The following is a 17,102-nucleotide window of genomic DNA, read 5'->3' as shown; positions in this document are numbered from 1 at the left end:
GAGAGTGACTTGAGAAAACCCTTGAACCTTGAGTCATTGAAGATGAAATGAGGAGGGAAAATTTTGGGGTATGACAGAGATTTCAGTTCTTGTTGTTGAGATGCTTGAATACAAAGATGTTCTTGAAGAAACACATTCTAATGTTTAAGACTCTTCAAGGTAGATGAAATTTTAGTAGTGAAATTATTGTACTAAGCTTAGTAGATACAATTGTAGATCTATTTGCTTGTAGATATAATCAAGAAATGATCTAAGATAATGAAACTTATGGATATCAAAATACATCTTAATTAGAAACTACTTAGTTTTGATAATGACAACACTAGAAGTCGAGCAATTGCTAAAGTTAGCTCAAGCGGTCAAAGATGCACAAGGTGGTTGATCAAGCTATCCTACCAAAATAAGATAAAGACATTTGTTTAAAGTCAACACTATAGTCCAATTAATCTCAAGTGAATACTTAGGGTTTGTGATCATTGTTTGATTAAACTTTCAACATCTCAGATGATGGTAACTACTATGGAAATATCTCAATCCTCATCAAGAAGACTTAAGACTCTTATGTGTGTTGTACACCAATTTTTGACCACTGATATCCCACCATGTTTCAAAATATTAGGATAATCATTATCACCATTATCATTATGCATATCATTTGCTAACCAAAAACACAAAAAAATTGTTGCTTCTTACTTGTGTCCCAAGTGAGGAGACTGGTCAAAGAGGAGACTAAGCAAATTAGGGTTTTGAGGCCTACAAGGAAGCTCAACATTCTCCTATGAATCAAAGGGTTCTACCATCAATATCCAAGTCCAAGGATGGCCCAATTCGATCAATCAATCTCAAGATCACATGAGACCCCAAATTAGGGTTTTGACCTAATTCGACTAGAAGGTTGACTTTTAACCAGGACATGGCTCCAAGACTCAAACCATGATTCAAGGGAATCCAAATCAACATTATAATCCATTCACATCATTCATTTTAAGAGAATACCTTGATTCATATGGAACCCACAAAACTGCAGTTCATTTGGAAAAAGTCAACTGTGTGGGTCAACCTTTGACTTTTGAGAAAAATGGTCAACCATGAACTTTTGAGGATTCAAATAATCAACATATGACTATTGAAGACATCTGACCAATACAAATCAAGAAAATTCATCAAGAATCAAAAAGTCAACAAAAGTCAAAATTAGGGTTTTTAAGTGATTTTGACCTCATTTTGGGAACTTTAAATTTTACCTACAAACTCAAAAATCTCCCGACATGAAAGTTGTAGATCTTGATCAAATGAACAAATTTGTCACTTATCTCATTTCAACAAAAAATGATTATTTTGAGAGATATGGAATTATGAACTTTATGTTCAAAAAACTTAGAATTTTTTTAAGTGTTTTCACTTGAATTTTTCCTAACTTTGTGGCCATTTTCTCCATGATCCCAAAAGAGTTTGAGAAAACCTTTAACAAGTTAATTGAACTATGTATCAAGGGCTTTCCAAAGAGACCAATAGCATAAAATTCCATGGCTTGAGCTAGGAGATATGATTTTGTCAATATGGCTCCATAACACTTGAATTGGAAGTTATGAACATGAAAAACAAGTTTGAATCTTGATCCAAATCTGAAAAATCATTGAAGTACAAGTCCTCTAACTTGTTTAAGAGGACATAATCAGAGATTTACACACTCTTTTGAGCTATGATCCACATGCTTAAGCCATTACACAATGAATCACTCCATTTCAAGCATAAAGATCACACTTCCATTCGTGTAAAGAGGTTTTAATCCAACCACTCTTGCATTGAGCCTCTAAACATGTTTCTTCTGCAGCAAAAGCACTTCAAACCTCACAAGTAACCTCTCCATACTCAGAATAAATTTATGGAAGCATGCTTGAAGTTGTACCTTGCTCTTGGAACCACAATTTTCTCCTTTCTTCATGAAGAAGCAATGTGGTACAACTATCACATGTGAAGGCCAAATTCTGAGATTCCTCCCCCCAAAAACCCTAATTTATGCCAAGAAATAGAGAGCGTTGCTCTTGGCATCAAACACACAAGAAATTCCAAAGTTAAACTTCATTCCAAAATCCATTTTTTGTGTCATTTGCATTTTCATAGCAATTTTTAGTTAGAGAAGTTCTGGGCACAAACCAATCTTTCTAATATCTTCCATACATCATTTGGAAGTTGTTGATCACCTCCAAACACTTACCAAACTCCTCAAACTTGTAACACCCTTCTAAACCCCATGACAATTATTACAATAATCAGAGTGAAAACATATAATCAAGAGTGCCACAATTAATTTAAATCAAACATGTGTCAATTGTCATGCCTTATTAGAAACGATTCATCAATTAAACCACATCATGTTTAACATAACGGAAAATATACATCACCAAATTAAAGTAATGGAATAAAACCAAAAATTCCAAAATAAAGTACACAACTCAAACTCTAACTAAATAGTTCCCCAGTGTTACACTATCAGAGCATGACTGACACAACATTGAACTACTGGATGAGCTCTATAAGCTATCCTCACCGATCAATAGGCCGCTACTCCTCAATATGAAAATATCAACATGTAAGGGTGAGTCTCATTCGAAATTACGAAGTATTATACATTCATCAGCAGTAAAACATCATAAAATTATTATTCACCCAATTATAACATGTATTTCAGATACACAATAGTTAATCAAATAATCATGCCAACCAAACACATCATTGAACATAATACACAATCCATCCAGTCATACTATATCATTATGCACATGAATAACCGACTCTATGCATGTGGTACCATACATGGGCTAAACCCATCCGACTGATCTATTCATCACCAAGATACATCCCAACCGGCACAAATTCCACACAATGGGAATTATGCCCACCATTTGATCCACAACATCACTGGGATCCATCACTGATAAGTGCCAAAATGTTGTTATTTTGAGTATATAATTGTGGCACTTATCGATTCTATTCATTCCGATTTTGTAATAAAATCCCCACTTTTGTGTATATATTCACATTATTTAGTTTTCATATGTTTTATATACCGTTTAATAGTTTTTCCTTTGTTTTTATAGGTATTCATGCTTATTGGAGCCTCGAGGAATAAAGTGTCGAAGGCACGACTCTGATTGCGCGATTTTGGATCAAATAAGCAAGATTTGTGCAGAGAGGTCCGCTTAGCGGCGTCTAAGCGCGCTTTCAGTGACGAACCAATTTTACTGGCCGCTAAGCGGCAGCTCTGGCCGCTAAGCGGAGCCCTGTTTACTGTTCTAGATATTTTTGTAATACGTGTAGTCCGCTCAGCGAGGTTTGGCCGCTAAGCGGCCGTAGCAGAAATTGTGTTTATATTTCTTCATTTGTAACATTTCTAGGGTATGGTTTTGGAGAGTTTTTGGTTCCAACTCCATCATTTTCATTCTTAGATCAAGATTAGCTTAGAAAACAACACCGGGTCATGCACTTGGAAGATCGGAGGTGGATTTCTCATCAACCGGAGCTGACAACCCGCGAGATGTTTGGTTTATCTTCTCTATTCTCTGTGTATTTCTTTTGTGTTGGGTTTGTTTGTATAGTTACTCGAATCTTATGTATATTTACCGATTATAATGTTATGTTTAACTTGCTTTATAAATCTGTGTTGATATTGTTCTGGATTTTTGCTCTGTGTTGGAGATTTGAGTTGCTTTAGAGGTAAACTGCTTGAATCTTTATCTAGGATGATATTCTGTTGGTTCTGAACTCTAGAGATAGATTTAGAGCTAGCATTCACTGTTTGTATCTGTTCTTAATGCTTTCGTGTTTGAGCGGCGCGCGAGAGATCGCCGATGCGAGAATACGGATGTTCTCGCGACTTTGCGTTAGAGATAACCTTAGTTGTGAGATTATCTCATTTGTGCTTCAGATATGGACGTTTATGTGAGATATACGTGATGACATAGATGAGTATCGTAGGTTGAGTATAACGGGTTGGTAAGTGTATGTTTGTGAAGAGGGAATATATTTACATTCCTGATAAGTTATTTCTCTTCTAAGAATGTGTTTATTCTTTTCTTGTCTATATCTTTGTTTACTTTTTGCTCATTCAAACCCAAGCTCGAAACCGTAGAAACTGTTGAATGGCATCTCTCCATCTCTGAGGACGATAATTCCCGGATCAATATTTCCAAATCTTTTGTGTTGCTTGCCCTGTACTCGCATCAAAATGGCGCCGTTGCCGGGGATGGTTTGATTGCATCGCAATAGTTTCCGTTGTTTTGAGCTTTGTATATATCGTATATATTGTATAGTTTCACGTGTATATATTTACTTGTACATGTTTAATTGTTTATGTTCACCATATAGTTACTTGTATATGTTTGCATACAAGTATACTTTGTTGGTGAATGTTGGTGAAACACGTTGAGATCGGACCAGTTCGTTATTCAAAATCTTCATTTTACAACTTGTGAATCCAACATTCACCAATTTTCTCTTTTTGTATAATAATAATTGTATTTGTCCCAAACTTGTACATATGTGTTTGTTTGTGTATATAGTTGTATACTTTCGTTTTTATGTTCGTTTAATTGTTGTATATATTTGTACCCGTAACATTTGTTAAGTGGTTGGTTAGGACACTTTCTTTAGGCTTGTGCGGTGAGACGTCACCATGGCATGATTGGAGGAAGCTACTTTCCAAACACCGAAACAATAAAGGCGTCGAGCTAACGACGTAAAACAAGCGCTTGTTGGGAGGCACCCAAACGGTTGTAAAGTTTTGGTTATTTTTAAGTTTATGAGGTATTTAGGTGAAGTGGAGAGAGCTGGAACAGCTGTTTTTGTTCTGATTTTTCTGGTTTTTCTGTCATCCGCTAAGCGAGCCTAGCTCCGCTAAGCGATGACAGTAAAATTTTGTTTTCTTGCTTTGTACCAGTGGGGTTCCTATTCCACTTGGTTCACTCCTTTTTCCCACTTTCACCAAGGTTGTTTAATAGTATACAATAGTTTTGTTTTTCTAATTCTTTTGTGGTTGTTTGTACTCAAATGTTGTTCGGTAATTCGAAGATTTTTGAGGTGATTTTCCAAAGCTTGAGTGTTTCAACTTGTGGATGTACGGTAGGATATTGTTTTTGAAGTGTATAATTCAAGGTACTCATTTATCGCTTTCTATAGCATAACATGTTTAGGAAACTTTTCATTTGTACAATTACCATACAATTCATTCTTTTGCATTACTTGCTTGTTGATTGAATCACTTTAGTTCCCAAACCATAAATGTGAGGAAGCTTTCCATTGTTTACGTATGCTGGAGGCCACAATCTTTGTTTTAACTGGATTTTATTATGCTTAATCTTTTGTTTATGTTGATTTTATGAAAGCATGAAAAGGATCAAGGCGTTTTGTTTCATTTTGAGCACAACCACCATAACTAAATAGTCAATTCACCTTGTGAGTGTGTGATCATTTGTTAACCCTTTTGAGCCTTTTTGTCAATATCCATGTTGTTTTTGCTAAATGCTTATCTTTGACTGTTTAGTTCTCATTTTTGCATGGATGATTGATTCTTTGTTTTCTTGAACCCGCAACCATGATTTTTGGTATGAATTTTTACCTTGCCTTAGAAGTAGGGAGTATTCATATGATGGTGTGGTTGAATTCAAGTTGGGGAGAAATGATTGCTACTTATGTGGTTGTTGCTATGAGGTTGAAAAGAAAGAAAAAAAAACGTGAAAAGAAAAGAAAGAAAGAAAAAAAAATGAAAAAGTTTTGAAAAAGAAAAAGAAAAGAGAAGTGAATAATTGTGCTAATAAGTATTGTGATTGGTTTGAGAAACTTGTGATTATGGAAGAAGTTTAATCGAGATTTTGTTGTTTGAATCTTTGGTGGATTGATCACTCCCTTAGGTTTAGGCAAGTTTTTGTTTTGATTAGCCTTAGGACATATCCCTTGTTTGTTAACCAAGCCACATTACAACCTTGAAAAGCCCTTGTGATTCTTGCTTTTGTATCTTCAATGTGATTTTTGGATGAATGCATAATTTAATCTTTTGTTTGCAAGATTGTTGGATGAGTGTTAAGAGTCCTTCACCTTTGTGTGTTCTTCATCCATTGAAGAATTTTTGCTAGGTGTGATTCATGATGTGAGCATGTATTGTGTTAGAATGTTTTGTATGCTTTTTGTGCTTAGGATTTGTTTCGTTTACATGTTGTCGTTGTAGAATAGTGGTAAGTACTTACTTTGTTTATACGTTTTTGTATTGAGCCATACATTTGTTTTTGGTTTTCAAAACTTGTTGATTTACAATTCTTTGGTTTATTACTTTTGATTCTTTGATTTATTTGACATTGTTTGAGGACAAACAAAGTTTCAAGTTGGGGAGAGTTTGATAAGTGCCAAAATGTTGTTATTTTGAGTATATAATTGTGGCACTTATCGATTCTATTCATTCCGATTTTGTAATAAAATCCCCACTTTTGTGTATATATTCACATTATTTAGTTTTCATATGTTTTATATACCGTTTAATAGTTTTTCCTTTGTTTTTATAGGTATTCATGCTTATTGGATCAAATAAGCAAGATTTGTGCAGAGAGGTCCGCTTAGCGGCGTCTAAGCGCGCTTTCCAGTGACGAACCAATTTTACTGGCCGCTAAGCGGCAGCTCTGGCCGCTAAGCGGAGCCCTGTTTACTGTTCTAGATATTTTTGTAATACGTGTAGTCCGCTCAGCGAGGTTTGGCCGCTAAGCGGCCGTAGCAGAAATTGTGTTTATATTTCTTCATTTGTAACATTTCTAGGGTATGGTTTTGGAGAGTTTTTGGTTCCAACTCCATCATTTTCATTCTTAGATCAAGATTAGCTTAGAAAACAACACCGGGTCATGCACTTGGAAGATCGGAGGTGGATTTCTCATCAACCGGAGCTGACAACCCGCGAGATGTTTGGTTTATCTTCTCTATTCTCTGTGTATTTCTTTTGTGTTGGGTTTGTTTGTATAGTTACTCGAATCTTATGTATATTTACCGATTATAATGTTATGTTTAACTTGCTTTATAAATCTGTGTTGATATTGTTCTGGATTTTTGCTCTGTGCTGGAGATTTGAGTTGCTTTAGAGGTAAACTGCTTGAATCTTTATCTAGGATGATATTCTGTTGGTTCTGAACTCTAGAGATAGATTTAGAGCTAGCATTCACTGTTTGTATCTGTTCTTAATGCTTTCGTGTTTGAGCGGCGCGCGAGAGATCGCCGATGCGAGAATACGGATGTTCTCGCGACTTTGCGTTAGAGATAACCTTAGTTGTGAGATTATCTCATTTGTGCTCTAGAGATGGATGCTTATGTGAGAGATACGTGATGACATAGATGAGTATCGTAGGTTGAGTATAACGGGTTGGTAAGTGTATGTTTGTGAAGAGTGAATATATTTACATTCCTGATAAGTTATTTCTCTTCTAAGAATGTGTTTATTCTTTTCTTGTCTATATCTTTGTTTACTTTTTGCTCATTCAAACCCAAGCTCGAAACCGTAGAAACTGTTGAATGGCATCTCTCCATCTCTGAGGACGATAATTCCCGGATCAATATTTCCAAATCTTTTTTGTTGCTTGCCCTGTACTCGCATCAACAATCACCAAAATGCGTATGAATGAATGCACACATATGACATACTTATAACATCACCGATCTGATGCGTAGCATCGTCTCATTACAACTCATCATTTCATCACCAATAAAGTATGCACATGTCTTAGCATCATTCAAATCATATCATACATAGTTATATCAAACATCATCCAATCACAATAAAATCAAGATAGTTTCATCACCATGACAACACATTGCTACATTCACACATATATACACAATGCTATAATTCATTATTTAATTTAAATCAAGATTTTAAAATAAAATCGGGCCACTGCCCATTTCACCAATTCATCATATAAAGCTCTTAATCAGCTTCGCAACGCCCAAAATGACACATAATTCGGATGTACGGTTTGAAAGTTATGACCTTCGGAAAAATTGTCAAAAATTGAATGCTGTGAGTCGACGTATAACCCCCTTCAGGTCGACGCATAGAATTCCTGTCCCTCTCGGGTTTGCTCAGGTCGAACCATGAGTCGACTCATACTGGTCTTCAGGTCGACGCACACTTTCTTCAGGTCGACGCATGCTGCGTTTTATGCAGAATTTTGTTGCGATTTTGACATCCTTCCTCTCTCAATTTCAGTCCAATCACACCACAATAATTCTCACACCAAAATATCATCAGGTAACATAACATACTACAATTATAACACATTTTAGAGGTCATCTAATACCAAACCATTCATCAATTCATCAATTGCATCAAATCAACATAAACAACCTAAATCCCCCAAAACCCCAAAACCTAAACATGCAATCGAATCAAATAACAATCCTAATCAGTTCTACTACCCTTGATTGTATAATAATCACTAACCCGAAGAGTCCCCCCTTACCTTTGATCGGAGCTTTTGAAGGTCCTCTTCTTCTCCTATTTTACGTATATCCTCTGTTCTCCCACTTTGCCTCTTTTGTTTCTAATTCCCTTTTTTCACAAATTTCTCTATTTTATAAAAAATAGAAATATGATTAGTGAGGCCTACACACTTAGCACCCCTTCTCTACTAATCACAACACAAGCCCAATTTTATTATTTCCAATTCTCCAATAATTCACCGAATAGTTAAATAAATTCCAAATAATTAATTTATATTTCAATTAAATTATAATGGAAAAAAATATGGGGTTTTACAACTCTCCCCCACTAAAAGAGTTTTTGTCCTCAAAACATACCTCAAGAGAAGAGTTCGGGATATGAGTCCTTCATTTGACTCTCCAGCTCCCAAGTAACATTCCCACCTGCTGCCCATCCCCAAGCCACTCAGACCAGAGCTATTTCCTTACCACGCAGTTGCTTCAACTTCCGATCTTCGATCCTCATAGGCAATGCTTAAACTGTCATATTATCCTTCACCTGCACATCATCCACTAGGATTACATGAGACCGATCCGCAATGTATTTCCTCAACTGAGACACATGGAATACATCGTGCAAATTCGCAAGTGTCGGTGTCACTGTTTTAACTGACAGAACAATCATCTGGTGCAACTTTTGAGAGATCGAACCTTGATCCCGTAACCATAGAACCAATGACATGTATGGATGCATATGATCTAATGCAAATCTTAATCCGTTATAAATAAAATGGGAGGGAAAATTTTGGGGTACATCAGATGCGTGGGTAACTTGCAGTTAATCGGGAATAGACGTAGAAGCTCGAGGATAGCTTTATGGAGTCTTTTAGTTCTTTGTTTTTTAATAAAGAGGGTCTTGCTCTGATGCGTAACATCAACGTCTTTGGGATCTCTTGAATCGAACTACACGTTATTTGTTGACATGATGTTCTGAGATGTTTTTATGCACTTAAGTTGTTTTAAATATAATTTATGAATCATGAAGAAGAGATGGTATATCATTTGAAACATTTGGGTAAAGATGTTTTGAATTTTGTAAACCCGTGTTACGGAGCAAGACGTTTCCATTATGATGTTTTTATGAAGATGTGACACCTTTGAATGGTGATTCGTGCTTAATTATTTATTAGAATATATGCGAATTATATGTGCATTTAGACGGGTGTTACAAAACCAGCTCAATTTGCTTAGAGGCCTTCCTAATCCGAAGTTATCTTCGAAAGCTCTTTGAGAAGCATGTTAGAAGGGAAAGTTGTCAAAAACTCCTTTAAAGCAAAGGATGTTATTTCTACCTCCAGACCATTGGGTGAAGTTTCTTAGACACTAGGATGAGTCACATTCTGTGTTCACCACCTTTTGCAACTAAGTGCAAAATAAGATGAATCTTAGAACTGTCATTGTTATAAAACGAGTCATTTTCTAGGCAGAGGCTGTAAACACAACGTATTACATTCAGAACAATGTCTCTATAAGACCTATTCTGGGTAAGACCTCATATGAATTTTGAGAGAACAAAGCCAACTATTTCTTACTTCCATCCGTTTGGATGTTCTTGTTCTAAAACTCATAATTGTGACATGTTGAAAATTCTGAACGCTCAAAAGCTACAGAATATACAACAATGGATCACTTATTGTTAAAGAATCAATCTATGTTAGATTTGTTGATAAGCTTGACCTTAAAAAGTCAAAGCTTGCTGAAATATTGGCAGATCCGAAGGTTACCTTCTCTGACACCGAAAAGTATTGATGTTGTTACAGTAGATTAAGAAGTCAGAAACTCAAAAGATGCTCAACCAGAAGCTGCTGAAGCACAGACAAGGGTCATGACATTCTGCCAAATTCCTTTTGGGCCTGATATCTCTGAAAGAGGTTACATCTATTGTGAAAGAGTTACTAGACAAAGACTGGATTCTGGCTATACAAGATGAACTCAATCTCCTTTCAGAAGATGTTGGCGTATAAGGAAAAACCTTATTCTCAGCATGCAATCCTTCAAAATGAAGTAAAAGAATTTCTAAGGTACGCACTACTCTAACCATTTGTTTGATGTTTGATTCAAGAACTTTGTGAAAGTTCACTGGTTTTCATAAGATAGGCTAATTGGATATCTATCATAAGGTTATCATCTGGTGCAAGATCATCTGTCATCAGAAGATCCAAGGATTTGGCATCAGAACACTTGATTAAGATCAAGATGCATGGAGTATGCTCTGATAAGCTAAAGAATCTAAATGAATAGCATTCATTAGAAGTTGTGAAATTTCTAAAACAAATCTTTCTCTGATAACTTTGAACTCTGATACTTTGGGATTCTTCAAAGAATTTATTTCTACTCTAACACTGTGACGTGTTCAGAAGTTATAAACTTTTCTAAGTGAAGAGGTTGCTAACCTATGCTCTGATACAATGCATGCTTTCCCTGATATAACGTATATTTTAGAAGTTGTGAACTCTATGAAAATATGTTTAAATCACGCTCTGATACCTCTCACTGTTTAGAAGTTGTGAATTGTCTGAAAGTAAGGTAATCATGTGTTGATAAATCCTATTGTTCATAAGTATTGAACTTTCTGAAAGTATGATGATTAGACTCTAACGCTTCAAAATTTGTGAACTTTTTGAAATCATGTCAAAGGTAATCTACGACTAAGCATTTTTCAGAAGTTGAGAACTATCTGAAAGAATGTCAGCGTGTGCTCCGGCAACGTTTTCTCTATTTCACGAAGTTCTTCAGAAGTTGTAAACTGTTTGAAAATTTTGTAACCAAGGTTCTGATAGACCGGACTCTGATACTTTAGAAGTTGTAAACTTTCTGGAAGTGCAATAAGTCTACTCTCATTATGGCATCATTCAAAGGTTGTGAACCTTCTGAAGACATGATCAGAAGACATGTTCTAAAGACATGGTCTAAGATATGATCAGAAGACATGATCTACGACGTGGTCCAAGACACAATCAAAAGACATGGTCTAAGACATGGTCAATTAGAAAATGGTTCAGGTGCTGAACCTTCTGATGACATGATGCATGCTTTGCACCTTCTGGTGTGTGATCAAGTTTATGGGAGAACCAATACTATATTTAGGATAAAAGTTACACAATAATGGAAGAACAAGACAATAATAATCATAACAACGAACCAACCATAACAAACAAAGCCATGAAAACAAAATTAAAGAATATAACTATACATATAATGCAGCAGGACAAATGCTGATATCACTTATTAGCATATCACTTATATTGTAGCTTTACATGTTCACTAGAAATTAGGTCAAAGATAGTTTACTTTCAGCAAGTACAATCTTTATTTCAAGTTATTATTTCAAAAGTCCCACGTGCATTTGAGTCAAACTCTTAAAATTCCTTTCTATAAAATTTACTATTTTAAAACAATCAAAATTAGGAAATTTTAACAAACAACCATTCATACATTTCTTCCATAAAATTTATTATTTTAAAACAATCAGAATTAGGAAATTTTAACAAACAACCATTAATGCATTTTTTCTATAAAATTTATCATTTTTAAAACAATTAGAATTAGGAAATTCTAACAAACAGCCATTTATGCATTTCACATTTAAAGAAAATAACTTATGGTATGACAAACTTTTAAAAAACCGGATAAGTGCTGACTCAGAAAAATAAAACTAGTTGGCCAAATACAAGTGTTCGTTGAATTCAAAGATGGAAATCTCTACTATTCAATTTTTTTCCATTTCATGGCTCGGTCACATTCATTCAATTAGTGAAATCTTATAGTTTTAGGGTTTATAAATAGGACCCCTTAGTTCTCAATTAAATGCACAATTTTAAAGTTATCAAACACATACAGTTGTGAGTTCCTACATTCAGGTAATTTCAAAGCTTTGTCTTTGTTAATTATCTAGTTTTTAGTTGTTTTGTTTTTAGTTTTTTCATTTAGTTTAAATTATTGAATTTTCATTTTTGTGTTTGTTTTAGTTTATTGGTTTACTTTTTTGTTTTTCATCAATTTTTGGGGTGATTTTGATGTGGAATTAATTTTTTCTCAAAATTTTGATTACAATTTTTTGGTTTTTTTCATGAGAGTATCTTTAGTATCATGATATGATCAAATGACAATTAATCGTTGCAACTATTTGGTATAGAATTAAATAACTTTTGCACAAACTAATTGGCATCATCATGTTCATTAAATTGTTTGTGTAAAGCTTTTTATGTTGGATTTAATATATAACTTGAGTTCTATTGATTATTTTGGTGGTATATTTTATTAGTTAGATACTTATAATTATATTTTGAATTCTTAGATTTGAGTTTGTGAGTGTATAGGTATTCATCTAGCAGATAGATATGGCATACAACTCTGCAAGCGCATTGGATGAAGCTACACTCAATGAAAAGAGAAATATGGCTATCCAATGCTTGGCACATTTGGCTGAACTTTCGACACCAACAAACTTGTTTGTCGAACAAATGAGCTTAGTAGGAGATGAGGGCCAAACAGCTGAATCTGGTCCTGGTATTTCAAGGCTCCTGGTTAAGTATTCTATGAACTATAAGAAAAGTGGGTTACTCAAACGGTTGATGTTCTATCAAAACGGTGAGTGGTTAGACTATCCTGAACATGTTGTCGAATTGGTTAAGAAGGATTTTGAAACCAAGAAGGCAACCGCGGAGGTAGAGTTGGACGGTGAGAATCTTGTGATGTACTTTTTTCATATGTGTAATATGAATTTGAAGACGGGTTTGCGACAACCCATTGCTTGGATTGATGAGGCTGGGAGTTTTTTTTTCCCTGAACTTTTTGCTAGTGTTGATGAAGAACCTAATAACATAGGCGAACAAGAGGGTGGGGAATTAAATGAGGTGGATGATTCCAAGTTGGGGGAGCATAGTGGAGAGTCTAATGCTTTAGCTATGGATGTAGATGCTAATGGTCATGATACCACTAACAAAGTGGAAAATGAAAACATTGGGGAAACTCCTAACCAAGACAGAGAAATAGATTTAAATGCTTATACTGAACCAGGATATGGAGAGTTGGATGTAGATTATGTACGTAATCTATTTCTCACAGGAATGACTACTTTCGGCGTTAATGATGATGACATCGTCGATATTTACTGCAACTCAAGCATCTCAACGCAAGCGCGACTGGAGTTATTCCAGAAGCAAGCTGATATCACTAAAGGAATTCACGGGGATGCTAATGTTCGATACGGTTGGCTTGCATGTTCTAAAGAGGAACTGTCTACAATAATGCAAAATGGGCTTGACCACAATGCACTTTCTTCGTCTAAGTGCATATACGGATTTGGGATTCATCTTGCTGCTATTACCCACCCTTATGCTTGGTAAGTTTACATATCATTATCTCATTTACTTTATACATTATTATCTCCATATTACTATAGATTATTTGGTTGGAATGCTAAGTGGATTCAATTTTCCTATATTTACAGTGTCCCTTACTGTGATGCTGACGAAAACGGGGTTAAGCACTTGATCCTTTGTCGTGTGATAATGGGGAACATGGAGCATCTTCGTCGTGGAAATAATCAGATTCGTCCTAGAGGTTGCGAATATGATAATGGGGTTGATGACATAGAACATCCAAAATACTACGTGGTTTGGAGTAATAATATGAACACTCATATTTATCAAGAATTTGTTGTCAGCTTCAAGGCTTCTTTGGATGCTGAAGGTGATGTATTATTCCTTAAGCAAAATTTTCTCTGTGTTGTACATTTTGGCATTAATAATTAGTATTGCCAAAATAACTTGTTGTTTAGTCTTCTAGGCTATAGTATGATTCTTATTTCTTTCAAATCAAGTTGATCACAAAACTTTATGTTTTCTTACAGGAAATGAACGATCGAATGAGATTATGAATGTTGTTTCTGGGAATAACTCTTCTATATCGGATACTGTAAGTTATTTCATATGTGTTTTGCATTTTATGTTTTCCTAGCTTTCTATGTAAAATACGGCTTATTATAACACGCATAAGTGAACTGAGTTGGGTGTTATATGGTGCACAACTCTTTTTTACCATTAGATCAAATATGTCTTTGTTTATGGTTACACTGTCAATGCTAGACCTATTAGTATAACTTTAAAATCCATGGAGCAACATTTCAAAAATTTTATTTTTTGAGATTTGTTTAATGGTTTTTATTCCTATAATTTTTATTTACTTCCTTTATCCAAAAAAATTGATTTGTGAGATGCCTTAGGTAAATGCTGATGGTGTGCTGACTAACACTCGAAGAGGTCCAACATCGCCTTGGCTTAAATTTCCGATGTTGTTTGCTGCAATAAGAAGCAGGGTTTCTCCAAATGAGATGCTTCTTATAAAGGCACATTACGAACAATTCATGGTATGTTAAGTAGCTGCAACATAAGCCTATGTCCTATCTCATGAAATATCGCTAATGCATCATTTTGAACTTATGCAGGAAAAGAAGATTTCCCGTAAGGATCTTGTGTTGAAGGTGCGATTGGTTGTTGGAGACAATATAATGAGATCTGCAATAACTAATCTTCCATACAGGGTACTGAATTTTCTTATTCTAAAAATTTAATTTGGCTTTGAAGTATGATGCATTTTCTTGTGTTGTGTTAATACCATACAACGAATGAATATGAAGTTGCAGTTGCAAATATTATGCTCAACTTTTTCATCATGAAATAATAAGAACTATCTTTTGAAATTTGATTATGCCTCCTAATGCTTAACTCACTTTTTGCAGAGAGCATCAAATGATGACCTAGATGACGGTGTAACCGAAAATTTATAATAAGGAGGTGGAAATCTTTCACTTGGAGAAGTTAACTATTGTCAACATGAAGTTGTAATATTGTTTTCTATTGGGAGATAGTTATTGCCATGGTTATGAAGGTGTGTGAAGTGTTAATAGTTAAGCAGGAGAGCAAGTAAAGGTTCATCATTTGGTATTTTCTAAAAGCTTATCAGAGAACTTAAATTCATATGTATTGTGACAAAGAAAAACATGTAGTATGAAAATAAAAGAGCATATGTAATAAATACTATAATTGGAAGTCTTACACCACCTGTGACATGACTTTTTTTTTTTATTAATGATAATAATTTTGCTTATTCAAACAAAAAAGGTGTCTTAAGAATATATCATTTTTCGTTATTTTGATTTCTGTCATTTCTTCATAAATCATCTAGCATCTGTGACTCTCTTTAATATCATCTCTGTAAATTTAATTTTTCCAATTTGAGAGTGAGCTTAAATAATATTTTTTTTTCTCTCTAACTATATCCAAATTCTATTTTAAAACATTTAACATCACTCTTCTATGCTTTTGGTTTTTATGCTTTTTTTTTCATTTATATTATAATTACTCAGTTGATAAAACTTGGTAGTTCTCATACTATAATATTCATAAGTTTAACTTGACTAGGATTTAAGAATTAGCTTAAACAACAGAGATCATGTGAATTATGTTACATGATATGCTCCAAAAATAGTTTCAATATAAAGTATTTTTGTAACTATCATTGTGAAAGCTGATTCAAAAATTCACAAGTTCCCATTAAAGAATATATCAACAACAATTTAAATCATGATTTAGTCATGAATATTTCATATTTAAAGAATTGATTTTTAAAAGACTTGATAGTGTTGCATTTTCATTTTAAGTCATGATATTTTTTTTTTGAATATTGGATCGAACTCTAGTCTCGATAAGGTGAAGCTTTTGGTCCGACATGGATTAAGCATGAGGTTGAAGCATGCTCGCATGCTGCTGTTAGAATAGTGCGTGTTGTAGCCGAAATTTTTCTAACATGCATTAATCAATATATGTTAGTTTTGTTAGCGTGTCGAATTGGGCCTGTATGTTAAGTCCAACTGTTTAAGTTATTTTGTAGCCTAAGTTAGTAGTCTATATATAGACTAGTTCTCTCAGGTTGTTGAGAGAGGTTGATTGTTCTTATTCACTTGTAAGTTGTAAACCCTAATAGAGAAAGTGATTAGAAAAACAGTTACAACCAATCCTTATTTTCTTCTTTTTCTCTCTTATCTCTCTTTTGGAAAAACCTAATAGGATTTCTTCTGTTTGTTCAAGAAACTCATAGTTTTGGTTTGTTCTTGACGACACTCTGTTACAACAAATTGGTGCGGTGAGCATGGAGAAGATTCCATTTGTAACGCCCGTTAATTTAATTAATTATATAATTAAATTATTTTCGAATTATTTATTGAAATGTTGTGAAATGTTGTGATATGTTTCTATGTTGTTATTAGTTGATTATTCAGTTGATTTGTAGTAGCAATAATATTAGAATAGTTATAAGATCAATTGTTGGGCTTGTTTAGGTGGTTGGTTATAGTAAAGGTTCGGTGTGGAAGTTAAGCCCAATAGGAATAATAAAATTATAAGGTTAAGTTAAATAAGTAGAATTAGATTAATTAATAGGGATTTGGAGAATTGATCGTGAGAAGTTGCAAGAAGAGAAAAGGGAAAAGAGGCAAAAAAAGTTAGGTTTCATAGTAGAGTTCAAGAGCAACCTTCAATCCAAGGTAAATGTGAGGTTCTGACTCTATAATGGGAATTATGATGAATAGT

The 17,102-nt window shown here is 34.4% G+C and overlaps 1 protein-coding gene across 1 annotated transcript; it reads left to right on the top strand.

The window, feature by feature from the left end:
• The first annotated feature begins 12,264 nt into the window (after nt 1-12,264).
• Nucleotides 12,265-15,386, top strand: LOC131649807 (inactive poly [ADP-ribose] polymerase RCD1-like). Its single transcript, XM_058919565.1, has 7 exons — nt 12,265-12,371; nt 12,831-13,855; nt 13,964-14,205; nt 14,366-14,430; nt 14,738-14,881; nt 14,960-15,055; nt 15,254-15,386. Exons 2-7 carry the CDS (start codon nt 12,852-12,854, stop codon nt 15,299-15,301), a joined length of 1,599 nt encoding a protein of 532 aa, XP_058775548.1. The 5' UTR covers nt 12,265-12,371; nt 12,831-12,851; the 3' UTR covers nt 15,302-15,386.
• The last annotated feature ends 1,716 nt before the right edge of the window (nt 15,387-17,102 follow it).

Source organism: Vicia villosa, linkage group LG2 (genome assembly GCF_029867415.1).
Source record: "Vicia villosa cultivar HV-30 ecotype Madison, WI linkage group LG2, Vvil1.0, whole genome shotgun sequence".
Taxonomy (NCBI): domain Eukaryota; kingdom Viridiplantae; phylum Streptophyta; class Magnoliopsida; order Fabales; family Fabaceae; genus Vicia; species Vicia villosa.
Note: the sequence above shows the minus strand (reverse complement) of the source record. Positions and strands in the feature narration are given on the sequence as shown.